The 25,307-nt window shown below is 49.2% G+C and overlaps 9 protein-coding genes across 9 annotated transcripts; 3 read left to right on the top strand and 6 right to left on the bottom strand.

Moving 5' to 3' along the window:
* Positions 1–431: 431 nt before the first annotated feature.
* Positions 432–1,688, bottom strand: N7489_009067 (CCDC174 family protein; the record flags this gene model as incomplete). The annotated part of the gene is made up of 1 exon (XM_056714817.1): positions 432–1,688. The coding sequence occupies one exon, from the start codon at positions 1,686–1,688 to the stop codon at positions 432–434; it is 1,257 nt and encodes a 418-aa protein (XP_056562439.1).
* A 320-nt stretch (positions 1,689–2,008) lies between these two features.
* Positions 2,009–3,189, top strand: N7489_009068 (homoserine dehydrogenase; the record flags this gene model as incomplete). The annotated part of the gene is made up of 2 exons (XM_056714818.1): positions 2,009–2,042; positions 2,111–3,189. The coding sequence occupies 2 exons, from the start codon at positions 2,009–2,011 to the stop codon at positions 3,187–3,189; spliced, it is 1,113 nt and encodes a 370-aa protein (XP_056562440.1).
* A 139-nt stretch (positions 3,190–3,328) lies between these two features.
* N7489_009069 (heme-dependent oxidative N-demethylase family protein) lies at positions 3,329–4,658 on the bottom strand (the record flags this gene model as incomplete). Its single annotated transcript, XM_056714819.1, has 3 exons — positions 3,329–3,571; positions 3,626–4,308; positions 4,391–4,658. The coding sequence occupies 3 exons, from the start codon at positions 4,656–4,658 to the stop codon at positions 3,329–3,331; spliced, it is 1,194 nt and encodes a 397-aa protein (XP_056562441.1).
* A 532-nt stretch (positions 4,659–5,190) lies between these two features.
* N7489_009070 (uncharacterized protein) lies at positions 5,191–5,704 on the bottom strand (the record flags this gene model as incomplete). The annotated part of the gene is made up of 2 exons (XM_056714820.1): positions 5,191–5,601; positions 5,639–5,704. The coding sequence occupies 2 exons, from the start codon at positions 5,702–5,704 to the stop codon at positions 5,191–5,193; spliced, it is 477 nt and encodes a 158-aa protein (XP_056562442.1).
* An 805-nt stretch (positions 5,705–6,509) lies between these two features.
* On the bottom strand, positions 6,510–9,430 carry N7489_009071 (putative DUF221 domain protein; the record flags this gene model as incomplete). The annotated part of the gene is made up of 2 exons (XM_056714821.1): positions 6,510–9,293; positions 9,344–9,430. The coding sequence occupies 2 exons, from the start codon at positions 9,428–9,430 to the stop codon at positions 6,510–6,512; spliced, it is 2,871 nt and encodes a 956-aa protein (XP_056562443.1).
* A 2,135-nt stretch (positions 9,431–11,565) lies between these two features.
* N7489_009072 (uncharacterized protein) lies at positions 11,566–11,894 on the bottom strand (the record flags this gene model as incomplete). Its single annotated transcript, XM_056714822.1, has 3 exons — positions 11,566–11,582; positions 11,638–11,821; positions 11,880–11,894. 3 exons carry the CDS (start codon positions 11,892–11,894, stop codon positions 11,566–11,568), a joined length of 216 nt encoding a protein of 71 aa, XP_056562444.1.
* A 3,799-nt stretch (positions 11,895–15,693) lies between these two features.
* kin1 (putative serine/threonine protein kinase Kin1) lies at positions 15,694–18,959 on the top strand (the record flags this gene model as incomplete). The annotated part of the gene is made up of 3 exons (XM_056714823.1): positions 15,694–16,266; positions 16,328–16,955; positions 17,014–18,959. The coding sequence occupies 3 exons, from the start codon at positions 15,694–15,696 to the stop codon at positions 18,957–18,959; spliced, it is 3,147 nt and encodes a 1,048-aa protein (XP_056562445.1).
* Positions 18,960–21,801: 2,842 nt separating this feature from the next.
* clrD (uncharacterized protein) lies at positions 21,802–23,582 on the top strand (the record flags this gene model as incomplete). The annotated part of the gene is made up of 3 exons (XM_056714824.1): positions 21,802–21,894; positions 22,124–23,039; positions 23,098–23,582. 3 exons carry the CDS (start codon positions 21,802–21,804, stop codon positions 23,580–23,582), a joined length of 1,494 nt encoding a protein of 497 aa, XP_056562446.1.
* Positions 23,583–24,722: 1,140 nt separating this feature from the next.
* N7489_009075 (uncharacterized protein) lies at positions 24,723–25,233 on the bottom strand (the record flags this gene model as incomplete). Its single annotated transcript, XM_056714825.1, has 2 exons — positions 24,723–24,993; positions 25,019–25,233. The coding sequence occupies 2 exons, from the start codon at positions 25,231–25,233 to the stop codon at positions 24,723–24,725; spliced, it is 486 nt and encodes a 161-aa protein (XP_056562447.1).
* Between the last annotated feature and the right edge of the window lie 74 nt (positions 25,234–25,307).

The following is a 25,307-nucleotide window of genomic DNA, read 5'->3' on the forward strand; positions in this document are numbered from 1 at the left end:
TCAAGATTTCCACTTTTAGTAATGGTAGCCATTCTCGTTATTAACGCTCTGTGCATATGTAACGACCGTGGACAGACTGGTCGACCAGGAGGCCTTAGAAGTGATCTTAAATGCCCCCGGGGGTGATTACAAACGGGATTCGTTACCTACATGGTACCTACCTAGGTAGGTACTTACAATGAGCTTCGCATATCGAGCTAAAGCACTCTAGCTTTGGAGATGCTCGGACACGTTGAAAAATACGCCTACAGACGGATGGACTAACCTCAATAAAGCTCATTGTTTGGAAGTAAAAGTGCAAGTTAACTAATGAAGGGGTATCACACATACAAAAGAAAACGCAAAGTAGAAGGCAGAAAGCAAGTTGTCAATCAAAGCGCGTGCAGATGCAAGGAAAACGTGATGATAGGTCACTTGGCCACCGCAAAACACTAGGGAAAATAACCTAGGAAGGTTTCCTCCTTTTCCTCCTTTGTAGTGTCCTTGTCCTTTACAGAGTCATCAATATCGTATGGAGGATAAACCATGGCGATATATCGTCGCGCCAGTGGGCATGTAGTCCAGTCATATGGAGTGGGGTTCTCAGGATACAACAATCTCGTGGGGGGTGGTTTAGGTGGAGGTGTTGCTTTTGGCTTAGGGTTGCGTTCAGCTTCGAGGTCCTCTAGGCGCCGTTTCTCCTTGTACTCGTCGGAAAGTCTCTGGATCTCTTTGAGTCGCCACTCTATGTGAGCATTGCGCTCAGCCATCCGCTCCTCGTCCGTTTTCCGCTTGAGTATAGTCTCCTCTCGCAGAATTCGGAGTTCTTCCATCTGCTGCTTGCGCTCTTCCTCGTCCGTGGAAAAGTTATAGAATCCAGTTCCACGGTTGCGAACCTCTGTTTCGGCGTTGTAATGCTTATTCTCTGGCGGGGTAGGCGAGCGGTCACGACGAGCAGCGAGATTGGACATATGCGTCGCGATTTTGGCATCGGGATTGAAGGCTTCCGTCTGAACTGTCTCTCCGTAGATTAAGTTGTCGGGACGAGCAGGGCGCCAGCGTTCCCGGGCAGCTCGGGCACCTGCTTCTTCATCCTTGGCGCGAGAAGCTTCGGCAGCTTCACGGCGAGTGCCACGGCGAGAACGGCCGAATTCGTCTTCGTAGGAAATAATCGATGCATTGTCATCGTCAGACTCATCTTGTTCGACCGCCTCCTCGTTTGCGTGCTTGAGATCAAAATCAACCAATACGTCTTTCTCCTTGCGTCGTAGTCGGGCCAGGTAGGCGTCCGGGTCGGATGGATCGACCGGCATGTCGTCATCATCACTGTCGCCGGCAAGATGTAGTCCCTTCTTCATATCATCGTAAAGTCGCGCTTTTTCTTGCATGCGGCGTCGAGACCGGCCCAGCGTGTTGGCGTCGACGGAGCCAATGTCCTGGGTGCTCCTGTGGACCTGCTTGACGGCCCTGTTGTCATCTGCGAGATCGGCAGCTGCGCGCTTCTGGGTGCCTTTATTGTGTTTTGAAAAGATGTCTGACTTCGGATCCTTGGAAGGACGGTGGCGCCCACGCGACGGAGCGGAGGCCGCATCTTGGGCGATGAGTGAAGAAAGCTGAGAAGTGAAAGCGAGGTTGGAGGAAGTGGTCTGTTCAGTTTTGATTTTCTTTGAACGGGGTTGCCCGTAGAGGGAGTCCTGATCAGCAGGCATGATGATGTGAATGGCACGGGTTGTGTAATGCCGAGAAGCAACTTGCAAGTCTCACGGAAGTTCTACGTCCTACAATGCCACCGGCTTATCGATAAGCCCGGCCGCAATATACACCGCCTAACCTTGGAAGTCATTTTCTGCCACTGTTGATGACTAAGGCCGATGTTCGGGGCAGCCCCGCGCCCCCACTACTCAGGTGAATCGATCGCGTCGTGACTCAATTGATCATTCTCTTAGTTTTGATCTGGTATTGAACCTGTGGTTGAGAATTGGAAAGTAAACTGATCGAAATAATCAAGAAAAATCAACAAATCAACATCATGTCAGCTAGCCCTATCTTCCTTGGTGTCATTGGTAAGTGTCCCTCACTACTGAGTTTGGAAAGTCCAAATCAATTGAGTACTAATCGTTTGATGAATTAGGTGTCGGAGGCGTTGGTACGGCCTTCCTCCAACAGCTTGCTCGTCTCCCCAACGCACCCCAGCTTGTCGTGCTTGCCCGCTCCTCCCAGACCCTCCTTGCTCCGACCCCCGCTTACTCGCCGGCCATCCCCGCCGCTGACTGGGCCACAGCTGCTGCTACACCATCTCTGACCAAGAGTGGTGCCCTTCAGGCCGAAGAAATTGCCACATACCTTGCCTCGGCCCCTGGCCGTGCGATTTTGGTCGATAACACTTCCGACATTAGCCTCGCCCGGCAATACCCCACATTCCTCAAGAAGGGCATCTCAGTGGTGACACCCAACAAGAAGGGGTTCTCCGATGATCTGTCCCTGTGGAAGGATATCTTTGCTTCCGCAGCTGAGGGTAAGGCTCTCGTGTACCACGAGAGCACCGTGGGCGCCGGCCTGCCCGTGCTGTCGACCTTGAAGGACCTGGTGGCCACCGGTGACGAGGTTACCCGCATCGAGGGTGTGTTCTCTGGCACTCTGTCCTTCCTCTTCAACACCTTCGCCCCTGCATCAGGTTCCTCCGATGCGCAGTGGAGCGCCGTCGTCGCCCAGGCTAAGGAGCTGGGCTACACCGAGCCTGATCCACGTGATGACCTGAACGGCATGGACGTTGCACGCAAGCTGACCATCCTGGCCCGTATCGCTGGTCTGGAGGTTACCAGCCCTGACTCCTTCCCTATTGAGTCGTTGATCCCCGCTGAGCTCGCATCTTTGCCTTCATCTGCGGACGGCATTACTCAGTTCATGACCCGTCTTCCTGAGTTTGATGCCCAGATGGCCAATGTCAAGGACACTGCTGAGCAGCAGGGCAAGGTTGTGCGCTACGTTGGTAGCATTGATGTCGCTGCCAAGGCTGTCAAGGTCGGTCTGCAGTACTTCGATAAGGACAGCGCTATCGCTGGTCTGAAGGGCAGTGACAACATCATCAGCTTCTACACCAAGCGCTACGGCGCCAACCCTCTAATCGTCCAGGGTGCCGGTGCCGGCGGTGACGTTACCGCCATGGGTGTTTCGGCCGATCTTATCAAGGTTGTCGAGCGCCTGCGCTAAATTGCTGAGTCCTTGGAAGTGTAAAAAGATAAACCATGGCCCCCAAAATTTGACAATGCATATAATGAAACGCACCCTTAGATCCAATCCTTGTGTCATATCTACTATATATTTTACGGATCTTGGAAAGAACCCCAACCTATTTAGTAGTTCCGTCCCTCAGGAAGTCCTTCAATGCTTCTCCCCACACATCTCCCTTCTTATAAGTATGCATTTCTGGCACATTCCCCTTCTTCAAGCCCTCGATAGCATTCGCGAGATCCTCGCCAGAACCCTCATCCTTGATCTGCCCAACCGGATAAACATAAGTGTGGATGGTAAAGACGAGAGCCTTAGACACCGGCAGCCGATGCAATGTCTGACGCTCACACCGGAGAAGAGTCTTTAGTGGTATCAGCGCCGTTCCATCAAACTAACTTGCCCACGGCTAACATACCTGATCAACATTCAATTCTCCAAGCTCAATAGCCTCCTCTGTATTCCCCGGCACAGCATGTGTTCCACCAAAAGCAGCAAACAAGTCCGTGTCAATAGTAATACTCCAATTGACCCGTTTCACAAACTTCCCAACCTCAATGCGCGCAAAAAATTTGTCCATGCTGCGCTCGATTTTCTCCTGGTAACGCGGGACCGGCCCATGAATATCTACCAAACGCAACCCAAGTTTCTTGCGCGTATTGAAGCCAGACGGGAAACAGGTCGCATATGCTTGTAGTACATATCTCGGCTGTTCATCGCTATCGGGTAAGAGCTCGGGGAGCAGGATCAGGAAATCCTCGTCTACTGTCTGGGCGAGGATCTCCAGGGCTTGGATTGCTGGTGTCGTTGGCGACAGTTTTGTTGACCACGTTGCGCCTGTTATCAGGTTTTTGAAGAGCGTGCTTTCGGCGTTTAGCTGGAACATGCTCGGATATCGGGTTGGCAGGTATGTTCCGAGCACGAAATTGTATAGTTCCCCAATGGCGGGGCGGATACGAGCGTCTTCCTCTAGGGTTTGGTAGTTGTTGATTGCCACTACGATGTCGTGGTGCTGGCTGAGTATGGACTTGCGGAGAGCGAGTCGGTTCTTGTATGTTTTGTCCATCGGGATGAGCTCTGATGGGTCGAGGTTCTCAAGTGCTAATATAGATTAGTTTATACATGTGTCGACCTTTGTATATAATATTGCACATCTGTATGAGAGCAGACCAAGGGGACTCACCCATGGTCAAATTATATTTGTCTTTTCCTTTGAATGGCCGAAATTGTAAAGGCTCAGTCTTCTCCCAATTGAATCCCTCTAGAGGCGTGATGGGGGATTTCTTATTGTCCGAGCAAGTTGTCGTCTTTCTCACGTGTGCATTGGCCTTGCGAGGTTGTCGAATCATCCAGATGGCAACACACAAGCCCACGATAAGAATGCAGAGCAGGAGTCTGGAGAATATGGGCCATGATGCATCAATGGATAGCTTTTGTAGAACTTCTGCCATACTCAAATCACTATGCAGTTGATAACTATGGGTTGAAGTTTATGATTCTTGCTCATCGGGGAGTTTCATGCCCAGAACAACTACTTACTCCGCATGAGCTCCGCACGAGAAAGCGAACTTATCTTGGAGACTCGTATTGAGGATTATCTCTCTCCACTTTCACTGGCTGAACTGTCCGTGGATGTTTTCCGATTGACTCATAAGGCCGAGATGACCTCGGGACCTGCGGGGTCAGGACTTCGAGATAAGACGGTTGGGGTATTATTAGATTGGCTGCTCAGTGCCTAGGACATACTTCATAACAGCTTATACTCTGGAAGTATCGTACAATCCTCGATTAGTATAAGTCACGTACATGATGTACCTAAGTCATCTGCATATTGGAAGACTCGTAGTGTTGCACGATGAGACCCGAGAGCAATAAGGGAAATGTATGGTTGCTCGTACAGTCCAACGACAGAAAGCACAGACGAGAGATAAAATAATAACACAAGATCATAAACATCATCATCACTCCAAGGGGGCCCGGTCGTCACATCTGCGCCGAGCTCCTTTGCTTCAAGATCCCATCCCCGCTCAGATGTGGATGCAATGCTTGGACAACAGGGCTCACATTCTCCTTGTCATAATCCTGACCTCTCTCCCTCTTAACTCGTAGAGAATTATCCGCGTTGCCCCCTTCGCTATCGCCGGCGTCTGTCTCCACGCCGCGCAGTCCAAATGCCCTCCGTTGCCCGCCCGGACGTTCATTCAAGCTCGGCGCGCGAGGACGCTGTCGACCACGTGCTCTTCCGCCAATCCACGGGATCTCCCAAAGAATCAGACGATATATCCAGATTGTTGCATCTAGGAGTATGAGGAAAGCCCAGGGGCCAATGGTGATAAGACCGAGGAGGAACTGCGGAATCCGGGGTAGATCAGCGACTGCGTCATCGGGAAGGGGCTAAGGACCAAGATCGGAGAAAAGAAGGGAAACTCACGAAGATGCGAGCTGCCCAGCTCTCAAGATGGGTAAGCTCCGACGGAAGGATGGAGTACCACGCCATTTTGGTGTGGACTTGGAGAACTGATGAACCTCGGGAGGCTACGGTTGCTGGTGGGTTGGAGCTGTGTCAGTGCTTTGGCGCGCTGCGATTCGGCCCACCCTTGCTGACAGCTCCCTTTTCACAGTTGCTTCATTTTCTGAGCCCAGTTCGGCATTTCAGATTCTCGGTTCGCAAATGAAATGTAGAGAATCAAATTGCACTGACACAACTTCGATTCTACGATCAAGGCACTTCGATCTGATTGGCTGGACCCTGAATACCGTGGACACGTGAGGTATATGGCCTGACAGTCCAGGTGTCGATTCACTTTGTCACAATTCTTAACATCCTTCACTCTTTTTTTAGTACATTAACTAACTCAAAGAGAAATCGCTGCTGTTGCACTCTTCATTAAATCCAGCGTGAGCTGAGAAAACATGATTTAAAATTCATTTAGTGCCTTGATATCTGCTCTTATCCTAGATATCGCGCTAGGCGGATTAACTACCATTCGACATGCGCAATTTGGTTGGAGAGTGCTTGCTGGGACTATGTAGTTGGACCTGGACCTTCTAAGGATGCGTTGAATTAAGGAACTGGGGTTGGAATAAGTAATATTTGTATTATGACATTTAGTTTATCCTTCATGTGTACATGGTGGTGTCCATATGCCGCTTGAGCAGACAAAAGGATTTTTAAATCGTGACCTTCGTGTTTTGAAATGACGCTGAGTTCCCCCGAAATGTTGCTCGCCAAGATAGAATACAAAAAAATTCCACAAATGCAGATGTTTGGCCCAGAAGGCCGGATGTTCACAGATCACAACCTACCGCTGTGGACGATAAGCATCGTAAGAGGTGTACGGGGGCTCGTCGTCCTGACCGACAGGTCCGTAACCACGCCAGCGAGCGAGCGGATTCGTGATATCCGTCTGTGCAGGAACCTGCGCATGGCTGAGTAGTCTCGATTCAGCCTCGTCTGTGTTTGAGTATGCTCCTGGTGCCGAGGTGCCACTGTCGCCCCGCGAGAGCGGCACACGGAAGGCCGGGTGGACCAGTCCTGTCGGGTCCTGGTGTTCGTAGCCATTGTGCATGTGCAGCGGTGGCATCGATGGCAGAGAGGGTGCCGGTGATGAGGCACGAGATGAGCTGGGAGACCACTCGCCTCTCAGAGTGCTGCGGGGTGTGTGCGAGCGCTCTGTCATCAGGTCCTCGGGCCGGCCGTAGATACCGCCTCCGAACTCGTCTCGGAAGTCTGCGCGATCCTTGTAGTACGAGAAATCGAGATGGTGCTCCGGGACGACCTCGAATGGTGCAGGTTCGGCAGACTTGCCGGGCTGGGATGCGAGCATCGGGTTCATTGCGATATCTGAGTACTCGCCGCTCATTTCTCCCTGGTCCAGACGACCTTGATAGACATCCTTTAGTGCCTCGGCTGCCTTGGCGTGCACCATAGGTGTCAAAAGTGGTTTGTAAAGGGCAGGGTGTCCGAACTTGGCGTTCAGACGGTCTGACGCCTTCTTGTCGGAAGTGCTCGCGCCCAAGGCCTCGGCGTCGGTTAGATTTGCACGATTGTAGAACTCGATATCGGAGTCAAACGTCTTCATGCAATAGATCTTGAACCCGATCATCAAGAAAGGCAGGGGTATCACGCAGAAAACCATGTTCCACGTGCCGCTCGACTTGGCAACGAGAGCGATGATCACATTGGCAAGAATAGTAGCAAATACCAGGCGATTGAATAACACTCGCCAAAACGCACCACCAGACTCATTCTTAGTCACGAACACGTACATCAATAGATACTTCTTCAACATGGCATCCACACCAAAATACAATGCCGTCACCGGCAATACAATGGGTTGCAAGGTAGCGAAACAGAAAGCCACGGTGGCATAGAAGAGGAAGTAGTTGTAGTAACTGGCGTAGTCGAATGGCGGCGGCGCGGTCCACTCAATTGCTTGTCGGGGTGTGGGTGAGAGGAAGGTCTTGGCGAACCAGACCCAAGCCATGGTAACCAGCTGCACAAGATCAATAGCAGCGCCGAGATTACGCTGCAAAAGATAGGTCACCCAAAACGGTGACACGGTGCATAAAGCGCTTACCAACTTGGCGTACATCCGGCTTTCCAAGATGGCTTGCCAAGCGTCTTCGTGGTGGTTGGTTTTGTCAACCACAAACGATACGAAGTACCAAGCAGCCGAGAAGAGTGAAAAGACGATCAGATTGTTGAAAACGAAGAACGCATACAGATGCCCCAGCACGTGGCGCTCTCGGGATGTTTTAGTCTTGCTGCCACCTTTAATCGAAAGTCGACGGAAGATGATCGGAAGCGCCAGATACACGAGCGAAGTCAGTGCGGGCGACGCAATACCCTGGACAGCAGCCCAAACGTTCGGGTTCCCTGACAACGAGGTCTGGAACGCCGGCCATACCAAACCCAGATTTGACAGGTTGGACAAGAAAATGGCAATCAGACCGTTAGGAACAATCCACACAACTGTCAAGCATGTCACCCAGATAAAATTGACCAGTCTCTTCCACTTGCGTGCTGATTTGGTAAGTGGTAGGTTTTCCCAGATAATGTCGCTGGGCCGCGGGGCAAGGGCAATAGTGGTACCCTCAGGACGCTTGCGGCGAGCGTTCCATGCCACAGCATGAGCGTGCTCGATATTGTCCCAGCTGGCAAAGCCGTACGGCATGGCGTTTCGGCGATCAATCGACGCCCGTCCATGCTTGATTTCCTCTTCCAAGACGCGAATCCGGACGGACAAGTAATCAATCGCGTCCACTTTGCCGCCGGGGTATTGGTTGCGATGTTGACGAGGGGGGCGTAACGTAGGTCTCTTCGCAGGCAATCGGTCCGGATTCTTGAGGTACTTGGCCAAAACAGATTCCAGTTCTCGGACCACCTCTTCATGTTCTTTGATGACCCGGGGCAAATCCCTGACATTTCGGCCAATCGCAGCTCGTGGGAGGGCCGCGGTAGGGTTAACCTGGTCGGTCAGTCGCAGGATACCTTCGTCGGTACGGCCATTGGGAGGGATGTCCGTGATCATCAAGGTTCGAGCATGCAGACTGCGTTGGTATTCAGAGCTTTGAAAATATTGCCTCCGCAGGTTCCGTACAACGCGATAGTTCCTCCACAAAAAGTAAACAATAATGAGATCAAAAGCCCAGGCGCATACAACCTGACTCCAAATAGCCGTGGGATTGGTGATGTTGAGGGGCGTCATCAAGTTGAAGGCAGAAGACGCCGATTTATCACTAGGACTCTGGCTCTGTGTGACATTGACCGGTATCATGACAAGGCAGCCTATTATGCTGAGAAAGATGAAGATGTTGCGGCACATTTTTGTAAAGCGAAGGAAGATTGCGGCGTCCAGGCCGACTGTCTCAATCAACTGCGCTTCCCGTGTGTTGATCACCGGTTTGACCCAGGCGAAGAAGCCCTTGCCCACCGGGGGCGGAGTGTGTTTGAGGTCCGCATGCTTGACTTTGGGCGCATAGACAAGCGAATGACGAGGTCGGACAAGGGAGAAGAGGAGGGCGAGTAGGACAGTGACGCCGATCGAGGTGCCTAGCGAGGCCCAAATAGCAGTAACTGTAAACTGAAACTTGTCAGTGTGTTGTTCTCTCTGCCAAGACAAATCAAGCTTACTGCAGAGCGAAATGGATTCGCGATAAGCTGGAGAAAAGTATCCGTTGGATCTGCGCGGGCATGCAAACTCAAATGATGTAGATCCATTACGTTAAAGCAGAAACGAGTGATCCGGCATGAACGAGGGGCCGGAGGGAATCAAGAGCCCAGCATGAAGGTGAAAGAGAATAGATTAAAGAGGGAATGGGGATCTAAAAAGATGGGAAAAAACGAGCGAGCAGATGTGAGACAAAAGATAATAATGCACGAATGAAAGGAAAAAGGTGGACTCCGTTCTAGACTAGATCGGTTATTATTAGAAGTTGGATCAATGGGGTTATTGGCCTCTTGGCTGGCTTAGCGTCCGTTGATCACCGCCGTTAGGGAAAAATGGAGCCAGCCACTTTTCTGCAGAGATTGTGAAGCCCTATACGGAGTACTCCGTACAATTCGATGTTCCCACGGCTCTGGAAATCAGATTTCGCGTCGACATAAGGCGTTCCCCTGTGGCGCCCTGACACGTTTCAAGTGTTGACCCATCGACTGTTGTATCATTGGCAGTCCAGCAGCCTGTATCGAGTGGCACACCAATCAGTTGGCCAAAGTAGAGAAAGTCTGGAACATTGCGATTGTTTCCAAGGTAGCACTGAGTCTAGTCATGTAGGTACGTTATGCCAGGTACGTGCCACTTCCAAGGTTGAAGGTTGTGGGTTCGAGATGTTCTCCAAGTTTGAGGGGTTTGTCTCTGGTTTGTTGCCTGAGGCAATAATTGATGCCTGGATACATCCATACTCCATGCATATTAATTCATCCTTAAGATTTGATCCAACTACAAGATATACGAATGGTCAGCCACGAAAATTTAGCGTAGCCTCTTAAGATCAATTTAACAGCTGTGGTTCATTACTCAATTCCTCTTAAGCACTCCATGAAGGTTACAAGAATTCTGTCAACAACGGAGATATACCCCAGCTAAAAACCTTGGTGACGTATGGAACGCCATCTTTCAAGAATGGTCGATATTCATTGACCCTTCAAAAGCCCAGGGTACTGTGACAAGGGCCACGAGACCCCGCACGGCCGAGAATGCTGACGAGTTTCAAGACCCCGTGCACGATGTTTTGCACTTGAAGCTTGAGGTCATATCCGACTCCTGATCGCCGCATTTGCAGGTGGTCGACTGTGACCTGACAGTGTGACCGCAGGTATACGATATCATGTTATAACACATATTGTTAGGAGATAGGAGAGTAGCCCTGGAGGCGGTATGACATTAGCTATGCGTAAGATTTTTACTTAGAACAGTGTAATAAGGGAGCCGCCAGACATACTCAAGCCTTAATAGATTGGTTTCTTGTCGCTAGGCTTAAATTGGGTGCAAGAGATCTGAGGATTGAATCTAGAAAGGAGGGGCGGTTTTCTTTCAGTTTATATATTCAATCACAAACATATGACAATTCAGAAAGACTGGGAATAAGGCACGTCCATATGCCAGTGTTATTTTGTTTGCTTCGCATTCTGAGCCAGTTATTATTGGATAGAAGTTTCTAACGGGAGTAGCTGAGCGGGGTGAGCAAGGATCGTGGGCTTCATATCACAAACCAAGTTATGACAGCGCATACTCAAGGCTCCTACAGTGATAAAGTCTCTTATCACAAGTCTGGCAAGAAGGTAAGAGTCCCGATTTCGATTCATACATGGGTCTAGCACCGAGCGCCGAATCATACCAGAACGAGCACTCACCATCTCCGGTCTATGGCCGACGGCCTACGCACTACCGCATGTGTCGCTTCTCTTCAGTTGATAAGAGTCTGCTCTCGACTGGCAATCACACGAGCGGAAAAGAAATGTGTCTAGTAGACGAGTAGAGCTGTAGATCGGGTACAGTTTGGTGGATCTTTATTGTTTTCTCTATGGCCTTTATTATCCACTTCGGACATAATACTCTTCCTTCTCTTTCTATAAGCCCGTGCCAAGCAATTTTAGTGTTTCAATAAGCTTAAATAATGACCAAACCAAATAATGTGTTGTTTCATCGGTTTCTTCTGTATACCTTCCAAGCAGTGTATGGCACATGTGTGCTTGATCTTTTAACTACAAATCATAGATTTTTACGATTATAAGTCTGCTCATAAACGTTGTATAGTAGTGGTATTATCGCTATTTACATCGTCAAGTCATCGAGAGGCAGAAATTCCGCCTAGATGGTGCATAGAACGAGCGGCTCGTGGAGTTCAGGCACTTTAGTTCTTGGCAGCCTCTGAGATATTGTTAGCACCGCATGTCTTTCAGCTTTGTTCAATGGCTTGACTTACCCTTGTGGACATCGGCCTTGGTGTTGTGGGTGAACTCGTCCTTCTTGTCGGAAAGAGCATCCTTGGCAGCGCTGGCGCGGGTAGAGACATTGGCATCACTGCTCTTAGCGACGTTCTTGTTGGCCTCCTTGGAAGCCTCAGCTCCAGTGCCCTGGACGGTCTCAGCGACGTAGTTAACGGCTTGCTATAATGTTCTGTTAGTCAATGATAGGATAAGTATGAGAGTGGAGTCATTCACGAACCTTGGCGGTCTCCATTGTGAATTTGAGAGTTGGAGAATGTGGTTTGTATGAAAGAGTTGTTTGTGATTGTAGAAGATGAGCTGTGTTGAAGAATAGTTGAACTTCTAGGGAAGTAGAGGGATATTTATATTGTTTTGGGGTTCCCATCTACAGGGGCAGTGATGTCATGACGTCATGGAAGGGGAACCCAGTTTCCACAGGCATCGCCAAGTTTACCCGCATTCAAAGCAACCTCTTGGAAATTGGTGGCTGTTGGTGGCTGTAACCCCAGCTCTTACCCACAGTCTATAGTAGAATTCTACCCTTTCTGGCCTTTCTGACATCACCTATAGATCTGCACTGCACTCCACGGACATGATTTGCAGCTCTCATAGACAAAGCCAACTCGAACATTCCATTTTTTCTTCCATTGTCCGTTCTTACAATTGAGAGGACATTCCACATTTGGAAAAGTCAATTGGCTAAACTGTTCCCAGGCCCACCAAAATCTGGCTGCATGACGTATAGACACATTTACCCCATGCAACAGAATAGTCGGAGTAGTTTAGAGGCTCCATGGAATATTATGTTGTCATGATTGTGGCTTATGGACCTCGGTAGAGTAACCTTGGAAACAACGTTAGGTACGCACCTCTACGATTGAGGCAGATTGAAACTAAGCATAGAGTAAATATCTAACAACTAACACTGATCTTATTCTAATCTTTAACGGTCTACTGATAAAGGAAACTCCTTAGACATGCTTATTCGCTTATTCAAAAAGCCCTTACCTTCTGGAGGAGAAGATCAGTCAAAGTGAACCCGTCACTAACGAAGCCTAGATCACGCACGTTCTGGCCGACTTCCAAGGTTGGCATACACTGTGGGGTTGAAAACTGAATTGATACGTACAATGTACAGTCACTATGCTATGGAGCTGTCCGATGCAGGTCATACGTTAGTTAGCCCCAACCCGACCTGATGACGTAGTTCATCTTCCCACGCCTTCAAACGTTCAGCGAGTTAGAATCGCCGGTAACTGAATCCACCAATTGGAATGAAATATGACTCCGATTCAATTAAATCCCCAATGTTTCCATCCGAATCTCATATCACATATCCTAATGTATATTTTGGAGAGTTTGTAACACCTCAATGGTCCAGTAACAACTAGTAGCACTCCACTCAGGTCAAGCTATAGACAATAATATTTTGTCTGTTTCTCCTAACCCTGCTCACCGCGATGAAATAGAACTTGTCATCACGCGATGACGGTTGGTCTCGCATCGAAGCTCGCGCCAACTCCATTGGCATACAATCCTTCAAGAACCGGTCATGAAATTCCGTCTCAGCAATCTGCCCCGTCTCTACAGTCTCTTTTCGTAGTGCATGTATTTGTAACACACCCAGCATATACCCAGCCTGATATAACGGCGAGTAATCGGCTATGCTTATTGTACAGATGCCCTCTTGGCCTTAAAAGCAAAGCGTAAGAAATATCCCTTGGGAAAATAGGGTGGCCACCGCCCGCCAGGCACCAACATCACCTGCTCTGAAGACCTCTGAGGCGTGGCAGAATACAGAGGCCCGGCTATCAGGGCATATACCGCCTTACGTATGCATAGTATCATTAACACCGACTTTCCCTGTCATACCATACACCTTTATGATCTCGTTATTTCTCTAGAGATGGATGCACAAACCCTAATAAGGCGGCATGATGTTCTAAAGAACCTTCATCAACGAGTGAATGACTGCGAATCCTTCTTTCTCTCGCCTAGCGATCTTCAAGGTCTCGGGATCCAAGCCTTTGGAGTGGGAATAACAGAAGACGGTATTCTGCAGTTTCACCCATGTTTTTTCCTACCTCACCCGGAGAGAGTCCTCCAAAAATATCCAATAGACACTTCGAAAATCTCGAACGATGGCCCTCCAAAGCTGGATAACTGCCCAGACTTTGATTCTATTTTGAAAAACGTCCTCACAACTTATCCAAACGCAGAAGACCCTATGACAGTTGCTTATGAGGAAGCCATGATGGTGTCGGGGCCGGACGAGTGGGAGAGTCATGCTTTCCAAACACAATACTATATGTCCTGGCATATTGATACTCACCGGAAGGGGCGACCAACATGTTCTTCACTTATGGACCTTGGATCTCTTAGACTGCGGCGGTAAGTAATAGTGAGAATCGTCAGGGATTTGAATGCATATGCTGAATATCAACCAGGACGGAAAAAAAAGAGAAACGACCCTCCGATTTCCGAGCACGCCTTTGGCCTATGCTGGCGGATCCAGACTCTCTTCCACGACAGTGAAGAAAACGCACCTTTGCCACATGCGATTATAGACACTGTTGCACACGTCCCCGCAAATCATGCCGACCAGAGTCTCACTCTACATGAAGTAAGGGCTATTGTGAACATGATGCTGATTCGAACATCTCACAGGCCCTTTCGGAGATATTCTAATTATCCAGTAAGCAACCTAGAGCGCATATATCCATGGTTGGGCGATACCCTTAAGTCTTACTAACCCCATATCTCTACCTATGGATAGTTATTAGCCCATATCTTATATGGGCGAACAACACGGAAGGATCATCAAGCTTCGTTTGATGGAGAAAATCTGATTCTACAGTATTCTCCATTATGGAGCTTCGAGGACGATGATACAGCACCGGTGGAACTCTTCATACGCTACTATATAAGCCAGCTAGTTGGGCTAGAGAGAGCGGACGCTAGTGTGCGAGGACTTGCCGAATCAGTTGCATTAATGGACTTAGAATGAGTGCATGACCACTGGGGAGGGAGAGGGTTATTGCTGACTTAAATACCGGTGTCATTCACGGTTACCTATTACTGATCATTTTACAGTGCCACTCCACTTAGTCTTTTTCATGACTTATCTTTGGCCTCGTCTTCAACCACTGGGTTTGACGCCGGTGGAGTGGTGGGTGGCATACAACTATATCACCGCTGCAGACTTGACTCGGGCCTCATTCTGTCCACCATTGTCATTTACTCTGAGATTATTCTCTCAGATGTCTCGATACCCCAGTGGGGAAATACAGCTCCATACGAGACTATGGTACGACTACAATATATATCCCTACATATGTACATTTATTGACGTAGGTCCTAATGAGAAATATATATGACTTTCATTATACAATTGGAGGGACTGTCTCAGATGGAGAGACTTTTGGACCAAAGAAGTGGTGATATTCACACTACTCACATCAACTATACTTGTCTTGGAAATTATATTATATGGTATAGATGCAGATCTATACTGTTGAACGTGGACCCTAACCTCGGGATATTCATAGTACCTTGGCACACGTGACCATGGCGAATGGCCGTTAGTAGTTCCCCAGGGTTTCACGTACGTATGTTGTAGCCAGGTGGTGACGTGGTCACAGTAGCATTTATATGCATGTCAGTAGTGTCGAAAAATAAACAGCCAACTAAATGAACTAAAAGAAGTAAAACAAATTGTACAAAGAAAAGGGGCACAATCGGGAGGTGAAACCTAGCCTCAAACAGAATTTGGGTATCAACTCGAGAGCTTAGTTGCAACCTTGGATGTGCCTCCCCTAGATCTCCGCATCCCAACCTCCTCTTACTCTTAATCCCCCCACCATCTTTGTTCCTTTTTAGTATCATCATCTTTCATCGCATTCGCATTCGCATTACGGGATTTGTTTCATCCCGTGACACAGTCCTTGCACCGCCTTAACTGCGCTCGGGGCCGAGCCCTGGCTGCGGCTTCCCTTATCCCTCCCCGCTCATTCCTTTGACCGCTCCAAATCCCTCAAGGGGAACCATCCACGATGTCGGTGCCGACGACTAAAGCACCAACTGTGGTCCGCAGTCACTCAACTACATCTCGCCCCTCTCGAGTCCCATCGGATCTCCCGCATCGCACACGCAGTGTGGCGGTCCGATCGTCAAATACATCCCAGCCTCCTACGCCAACTAACCTGTCACATTCGAAAACTCCTTCCCAGGACCGACGTCCTCCCTCAAATCATACTGCCCTTGAGGGTGCAGCCCGGCGTGAATTCGAGGCAGCCAATGTCGCGCGCATGCCTTCTCGTCGGGAAACGTCATCGGACCGATCTCAGGAACGCCCCTCGACCGCTCGAACTGAAACTGCCCGGAGGCACCAAAGAAATCTCTCATCGCAAAGCCGTCACCAAGACAGTATCGATATGACACAGAGCTCGGCTTCACAGCCGCCGCCGCAGCATGCGACCGCAACAAGTGCCCCCGCAGCCGCAGCTGCGCCTCGGCGACGGACTACGATCACGACGCCGACCGGCCAGTGGGCTCTCGGCAAAACAATAGGTGCCGGAAGTATGGGAAAGGTTAAATTGGCGAAAAATACGGAGACCGGAGAACAGGTATGAATATCCAACTCTTTATTGTTTCAAATTATCAACACATTACTGACTACGGTCGCAGGTTGCCATTAAAATCGTGCCCCGACTCTCGACCGAGGAACATCGCACTAGCCGGGAGACAGAGAGAGCCGATCGCTCAAAGGAGATTCGCACAGCTCGAGAAGCTGCCATCGTCAGCCTAGTGAACCATCCGTATATCTGTGGCATGCGGGACGTCGTTCGAACTTCATACCACTGGTATATGCTGTTCGAATATGTCAACGGCGGTCAAATGCTGGATTACATCATCTCCCACGGCAAGTTGAAGGAAAAACAGGCGCGCAAGTTCGCACGGCAGATTGCCAGCGCATTGGACTACTGCCACCGCAACAGCATCGTACATCGCGATCTGAAGATCGAGAACATCCTTATCAGCAAGACTGGAGACATCAAAATCATTGATTTCGGTCTCAGCAACTTGTTCTCCCCAAGGAGCCTCTTGAAGACCTTCTGTGGTAGTTTGTATTTCGCAGCTCCGGAATTGCTTCAGGCCAGACAATATACGGGACCCGAAGTTGATGTTTGGAGTTTTGGAATTGTCCTTTATGTCTTGGTCTGTGGAAAAGTACCTTTTGATGACCAGAGCATGCCTCAGCTGCATGTCAAAATCAAGAAAGGTGTGGTGGAGTACCCACCAGGTCTCACTGCTGGTAAGTCAACCTTACAAACATGCTTTCTCTGATCCCAATTGCTGATTAGGCCTCGCAGAATGCCGTCACATTATCTCCCGCATGCTGGTCACTGACCCCAAGCAACGTGCCAGCTTGGCCGAGATCATGAGCCATCCGTGGATGAATAAGGGTTTCAGTAACCCTCCGGAGAACCACCTTCCTCACCGTGAGCCTTTGCAGCTACCTCTGGATCAAGAGGTCGTTGAAAAAATGACCGGCTTTGACTTCGGGCCTCCGGAGTACATTACCGCTCAGTTGACTAAAGTATTGGAGTCTGAAGATTACCAACATGCTATCCGGCTGTACATGCGCGAGCAACATCAGCCTGTTTCCAATCACCCAGAGCGCAAACGAGGAGTATTCGATTTCTACAAACGGCGAAACTCTGCAGCCAGTCGTGATACCCTTTCTGCGCCTTCGGCTGAGGCGGTGCAACTGGGGAACGACCCTTTAAATGCTTACAGTCCGTTGGTATCAACATACCATCTAGTCAAAGAAAAGCTTGACCGAGAGCGGTCCGAAGCACGGCCTGGTGCCCTTGGTCTGGGTCAAACCCCCAGTGAAGTCCACATGCCTGAACTGCGGCCCCCGGAAGCCGCCCACACCAATCAGTACCAGTTGGCAGGAGACAAGGATACAGGTCGACGATCTCGGCCACGGGCTCGCACCCATGGCGAGGACGAAGTCACAGAAGGAATGAAAGTACTTCATTCTTCCTCGCCATCTGCGCACGTCCCAGCCCCACAGCCCGACACCCCTGCCAAGAAAGAAAGCACTGCTGCTGGAATATTGAGAAGATTTAGCACTCGCAGGACCAAAGATCGCGGCCGTGATGTGGATCGCGAACGCATCGGTACCCCTAACACCCCCACACTCAACGTTCAACCTCCTGCGGATTCGGCATCTCCGATGCACCGTGGCTTCAGTGTACGGAGAACCCGACGGGCGGAGCCATCTCCAGGCGAGACGTCTTCGAACGACAGTCGGCCACAGCAGGATCTTCTAGCGGCGCCAGGATCGTCGGAACGCAATGTGCGGTCCAACAAATTCCTAGAGAGATCTACCAGTGTCAATTCGGCAGACTACCGAGCTCGGAGAGCCACACGGAGAAGTGATGCCGATGCCTTGGATGTTCCCACAGACCGTCAACAACCCTCTACCAGTGACTCTGATCAGGTTGCTCCGAATAATCAGAGAGATCCGGCCAGCGTGAGGGCTGGTGGACGCACGCACACGGCGCGCACCATGTCGCTGGGACACGCCCGACGAGAAAGTATCCAGGCACGCCGGGCCCGGCGAGACGCTACCCGGGAGGCCAATGTGCCCGAAGAGACCGATGCAGATATCTCCGGCGCAGGGACAGCACTGGAGAGCGCTAACGAGGGAGAAGATCTGTCCAAGCCCGTTTACCTGAAGGGTCTTTTCAGTGTCTCTACCACCAGCAGCAAACCTTTGCCCGTTATTCGCGCTGACATTATTCGGGTCTTGAGGCAGCTCTCGGTTGAGTATGTCGAGATCAAGGGTGGGTTCAGCTGCCGCCACGCCCCCAGCATCGAACTCGACAAGGTGGTTGATGTTGCCCCTCCCAGCCCAGAAAGACAAGGGCAAGTATCAGGGCACCGCCGTCGTATCAGCTTTGGCGGCCTTCTCAACCATGATGAAACCCGAGACGACAACCGCACTGGGTCCTCCAAACTTCGTCGGGCTCAAGCTGCGCCGGATCGCAGTTTCACCACGAACTCGGATGCCTCAGATGAATATGTTGCACGGGAACGGGGTGGTCCGGTCGGCGAGCGTGTAGTTGGTGAAACCACCACCCGTGTACAAAGCGACACTGGAGAGAACCTCGTCCTCCGGTTTGAAATCCTGATCGTGAAGGTACCCCTGTTCTCCCTACACGGTATTCAGTTCAAGAAGGTATCAGGTGGCATGTGGCAGTATCGTGAGATGGCGAAGAAGATCCTCGATGCATTGAAACTGTGACCTGTCCCATTTGACAGAGAATAGTTTGCCAAGGAGCGCATTCCATGACAAGACCTCTTCCCTAGTCTGTGTGGCACACAGTTGGCTTTTTTTCTAGTTACATCCATCCACGACGCATCCGCCTGCACGAGCATTCATCATTTCCCCCGTTATCATTGCATGTCCATTGCTATCTTTGCTTTCCTCTCGTATTTCATAGGGGGTCATTTATCTTCATTAGCCCGTCATTTGCGCTTTTCGTCTTGAACCTAAGTATTGCTCACCTATTTCAATACCTATTGACCTAGCTAGACTTGCTGTGGTCTTCATAGTGTAAATTAGAATCGAGGAAAAACGTTTTTGGTTGCTAGCGTTTTTGCTTTGCAGTCCGTGTCATGTATTGGCTGTTGTGGTCTAGGGGGATAGTGTTGTACCTTTTCGTTGGACAGTTGATTATGAACTTTATGCTACAAATATAAAATGGTTGTGGGACTCTCCTGTAGGATTATGTTACATGTTCGAAACTGCCGCGTATTGCGCAGATGAATTTGTTATTGAACCAAGTATGTTACTTCCTCCCTGTCTGTGTTGTTGCATAGCCCATGTAGTTCTTATGGGCCTATCCATGGGTCGCTTGCTAATGATTCTAAACCCAAACTTTATCTTAACCTCGGCCTCGGCGACTGTCCAACCCAAAAGCTGAGCACGGAGGCGGTAGGGCGAGTCGACAGCACCAAATATCGTTTGAAATTTTTAGAGACCCATTATACTAGGGGTATAGAAAGATTATAGCGCTTTACATTCCAGTCTAGAGCTCTCGAGATTAAATCCAGACATGGTGTCCACGGTTAATATGTCCACATTCATGTAGACGGCAAGTCTATATATGCAATAAAGGAGTAAGAGAATATTCTTCAACACATGGGCTTCAATTTGGTAGTTCCCAAGGTCGTTGATAACACTCGTGGAACTGAACGTCACAAGGGGAGCACCACCCGCTGTTGTGGCACGAAGGCCCAGAGCTCGGGGCTCAGGGTCCAGCAGATGGGGCCCGCCAGCTGTGTTGCTGTGTAACCCCTAGCCGCCGGCACCCGCACCTTGCCTACACGGGGGAGTGGGCACTCAGGACAGCCCCGGGGCGTACCTACGGGCGCAAGGTACGCGTGGGACCGTGAGGGCGCCCGGGCGCCCGATCGGATTAGCCAGTTGGCAGAAATAACGAACAAACCCCCGGCAACCCCTCTCTTCTCCCGAGGAACTAACACCGCCAAATCTGCTGATATCTACTAAATAAGTAAATAATCCGGAAGGAAATTGCAAATAAATCTTCTCTATAGACAAACCGAACTATTATCTCCTTGGAAGATGAAAAGAATCCATTTTGTACTGGGGGCCCCGCCCATGCAAAGACTTCTCCAACTCCAGTCCCCACCAACAAAACAACAAACGGCCTTGCTCAAGGAGGGCCTAGGACCAAGTGCCCCTAGAAGGTGACCGGATGCGCCGGAATCCCTTCTAAGGTTGCGTCGTCCACGGGCAGGTATATGGGCGCGAAGAGATTAATAGTGAGCTCGTATATATGATCACGTGATAATCGTTTTATTTCGCTTTTTCCCTAACACGTACGGCATCCAGCCAGAGCTACGTTATTCTTAGGGTAAAATAACCCTATACTAAAAGCCCGACCTTGGAATGAATAGCTAGGAATCAGTAGCTACGAGTCGGGGCCCTAGGACTCGCGGGTTACGAATCCGACCTAGGAAAATCGGGTTGAGGCAAATTTCTACATAGCCCGACCTGTTCATTCATATCGGCTGTATGATTCTAGATAGGATTCTAGATAGGATTCTAGATAGGATTCTAGATAATTATACTAACAATTCTCTATAAATAGGCGAACTCCGATGCTGAGTCAGCAAACACATTTGCAGCCCTGGGGGCATGCGTGTACGCTGATTGGTTGAAGTGAGGTCCGTCCGCACCGGGCATGGTCCGATATCAATGCCAAGACTTTACAACAGCCATTGCCCTCAAGACTTCAGAGCCCTCTAAACATCGATCCCCACGTCTGATCTGGATGATAAATATACCTATCGATAGCGGAAACTGCGCTCTACAGTCTGGGACTTTTCCCCCGCAATTTTAGGCTCTTTTTGAGCCTGGAAACTGTCGAGTGGTTGGAGATCGATTGTAGACCCATAACTTTCCCGGGCGCTGTTCGCGCACTTCGCAACAACTCGCCTTTAGTTACCAACCAGCGGCCACTAACCAGAATACCGCTATCAGCCCAGAACACAGCAAACTCGAAATATTCAGGACAAATTTGGTTCATTTTATAGTGGAAATCGTGAGTATCACTAAAATTATTATTAAAATGATAATATAGACATGTTTTCCCTTGGAATTGAGGCGATAATGAGGGCTAACGCTAAGGGGGTCATTGCCTATTTTGAACAAAGAAGATTAGTCAGCACCTGTGACGGACCCACCACGAGATCTCCCCGTCCTCATTTTCTCAACCTCACCTCTTCATCACGTTCAGTCCTCGATCTTCTATCACGTCTCCCATCCGCCACGAAGGTCGAATTTTCTTCTAGTCTCTTTTAGTTTTACCGGCGCTTCTTGAAGATATTGTTCCTCACTTTTTTAAATTCGTTTTCGAACGTTGTTTTCTCCTCTCCCTTTGCCTCGTTCTTTAGGCTAGGATCCTCGACTCGTTCACCACTCCGAGGATCTTAAGAGCCTCTTTCTTCTTTACTCCCCTCGACATTATCTCTACCGTTCTCGAACTGGATTGTAAGTTGACACTTGATGCGCTTTCACGCGTTCTGCGATCACCGCTAACACTAACGCGCAGCTTAGGATGGCAGGACGCGTCCCCCTTGGTTCGGGGGCGAACCAGAACCGAGCGTTCATTGATTTAACGGATGAGACTGCACCAGGGGATTCTAAGGTGGTAAGTGCTTGTACCCATTCATCTCAGTCTTCCAAAGACTGCTCTGCCTGAGCGAGCCCCCATTTCCCCTGGCCCCTTATGGCCCCACTATGCTGTTCTTTGTCCTATACTTTGTGCCCGGTTTTTTCCCTTTCCCCCTAACCGTTTACCTAACTATTGATCTGGTAATCTGATGGATTCTACGTACACAACCTGCTTACCAGATTCGTTTACTAAATATCGCTTCTAGCCAAAGAACTTGGTTCAGGGCAAACTTCCCTTTGTGACAGCCTTGGCCTATCGGTCACCAACCGTGCCACTAAAGAGGAAAAGCTTGGATTTATCTGAGGATACCTCGGATTCTTCGTCCAGCGATGTTCGCAAGTTTCCACGGCGTGCACCCCTGCCGCACGCTCACCCTGATCCATCCACGCCAAGCCCACCGCCAAGCTTGAGGCCATCTCAGATCAGTGTTGTAATCCCATCACCGACATCAAAACAAAAGCGCGATATTGCAATTGCTCAGGATGTCTCCGATGTGGATGGAATGGACATTAATATCTTCCCCACAACTGACGAAGAGGAAAGAGTCGCCAAAGCTGCATACCCTACTGCCCAGGGTCGTGTTGACCGTCGTTCTATCCCATTGTCATTCAAATCAAGTTCAGCTCTGAACGTTCTCAACCTACCACCACCCTCGGAAACAAACCACCGTTCAAAACTCCGTGACACTCTCGATGAAAAGCTAAAACGTATCAATGGACCTACCGTCATCCCGACAGTAGATTCCCCAAAGCGTCTAGCCAAGCTAGCTGATAACTTTGAGTTCATCAACGGTTATCAGTACCGTGCGGGTGTGGAACGGATTCCCGATGACTCTGACTTCAATATCGGTTGTGCATGCAGTGCCACTGATGGCTGCGATCGGTTCGAATGTGATTGCCTCAGCAAGGAAGAAGATTCCGAAGATCGGATCGTCCCTTATCAGATCTGTGAGGCCAACCCTAAGTTGATTGTCGCGACCAAAAGTTTCCTTAAGCGTAAGGCCATCATCTATGAATGCAACCCCCGTTGTGGCTGCGGCGGAAAACGATGCTGGAATCATGTCGTTCAGAAAGGAAGGACTGTCAGACTAGAGATCTTTGACACAGGAGCTCGGGGTTTTGGTTTGTCTCACTTCGTCTTCTCTTTCTATGTATTCATTCTAACCATGATCTTTATTAGGTCTCCGGTCCCCCGACTTGATTCACGGCGGACAGTTTATTGATCTTTACCTCGGTGAGGTAATCACAAAAGCTGAAGCCGACGAGCGTGAGAACCTCACCGATGGTTCGCATACACAATCATACCTTTTCTCTTTGGACTGGTATGTGAGGGATGACGACGATGAGGAAGAAAACATGAAAGTCATCGACGGCCGCAAGTTTGGCTCAGCAACTCGGTTTATGAACCACTCATGCAACCCTAATTGCAAGATCGTCCCTGTCTGCACCACAAATCATGCCGATCAATACCTCTACAACCTTGCCTTTTTCGCCTACCGCGACATTTCCCCTGGCACGGAATTGACTTTCGACTATAACCAGGGCGAGGAGAACACAACTCCTCAGAAGATTGATCCTGAGGCTGTCCAGTGCCTGTGCGGTGAAGCTAAGTGCCGTGGACAGTTGTGGCCTAACAAGCGCAAGGGCCAAGGATCTAAGCCTTAATAGGCTTTTCCTTTATTCCAACTGTGCCGTGGCTGTCCTTGCTGCCAACCGGCCAATATTCTTGCATATTTTTTTGCGATTTCCCGTACCCATCATGTGTGATTAGCGACTTGATGTTTTGCACTATCATGACCATAACGCAAGTGCATAGCAACATACCCCTCTTCTAGGCATCTTTAGCCCCACTGGTGCCCTGATCTCTCTCATCTTTGGCATCTTTGTTTGCCTTTGCCATCATGTTAGATTCACAATACCCTGACGAGAATATGTATGATTAACAACAAACAAAGCCTAATTTCAAACTACTTTCACATTCTTTCTTTGACTTAACCCTAGTGGGATCATTCCGTGCTATCATCGCGTCTCTGCTAGATAATAGAAAAGTGGGCATTTAGTCTAGTCTAGTCTAGTCTAGAAGCATCATCTGAGACAGTAAATTGATATGGCTTAACTAAGTCCTATATGATATAATCGTAAAGCTTCAATTTAGTCCTAGGGAGTAAATTCTAATCCTAAGATGAAAGGGTTATTAGTTAAATAATGTCATTCAAGGAAGATAGGATGGAAGAAAAAGTGACCTATATAGGAGCTAAGCATAGTTGATGATATATTATAGATAGGGGCGGTAGCAATAGTGTAATCGTCTAATGAGGACTATGAAAACTATAGCTGAATATATATTTCATAGGACGTTGACCGTGACTATGCAATTATGCTCTAACTGCCTGCCAACTGACGGATAACCTATTAGATGAAGTATATAAAGTGCTAGCTAGCGATGCCTTCAAATAGATACATACCTAGGCACCTAGTTGGTATACATAATCATTTCTCTACCTAAGATGAGGTTTTATATAGGCTAAGTACCTACCTACCTAGGTAGGTAGGTAGTAACTAGGTAAGGTTATCCCGAGGTCAAACCTTGGAATGTGACTTATAGGGGTTCCGGGGTTGCACCCGGGCTTGTTCCAAGGTCAGGTATGGTCCGTGCAACAAATGTCATATCGAGGTAGGCCCTATTTATACCAATTTATCTAGCCGTTCATTTTATCTTTATAAGTGAAATATATATGGTGTTCATTGATATCAATGGCAAACACTCCCCACTCCAAGTCCACTGCAAAGCAGTCAAAGTCTGGATCATAGGTCTTCCTTCGCATGTGTCAAAGCGGCATACAAAAGCCCTAGGCTTGCTAAGATAATAACATCTGAAATATACCTATACCACGCCCTTTCTGAAAGAAACAACAACATTACAAGCAGCCCCAGATTGGCCGTGAGGAGAGCATAGCCCGGAAGGTATACCTTAAACACACGCGAGCGGATTGACTCAACGCCATCAACAAAGAGATATAGCCCTCCCACCAATCCCACGACGAGCAGATATGTGATAGTAGACCCGAATGATGTTCTAGGCTGGACTGGGGTCCCACCACAGCTCCAGATTGTTGAGGGCCAGCGGCTTATGGTAGCTCGTCTCGTAGACTTCCTCCACGGCGTTAGACAGTTTCTGGATGTGGTCGAGGAGGATAGTGAGTTGTTCGAGGTTAAAAGAACAATGGCTAGGGTATGAAAGGCATATATATAGCTTCAGATTAATGTAGTCAGAGCGAATGCCCAAGCTGAGGATGGATTGATGGAGAGCCGTCATTGTGCTTAAGAATGTGAACAGAGAGGGTAGTAAGGGAGGACATCATAAATTAAAAGCAAGATAAGTATTGCAAA

Source organism: Penicillium chrysogenum (assembly GCF_028827035.1).
Source record: "Penicillium chrysogenum strain IBT 35668 chromosome Unknown utg000005l_segment0_segment0, whole genome shotgun sequence".
NCBI classification, from domain to species: Eukaryota; Fungi; Ascomycota; class Eurotiomycetes; order Eurotiales; family Aspergillaceae; genus Penicillium; species Penicillium chrysogenum.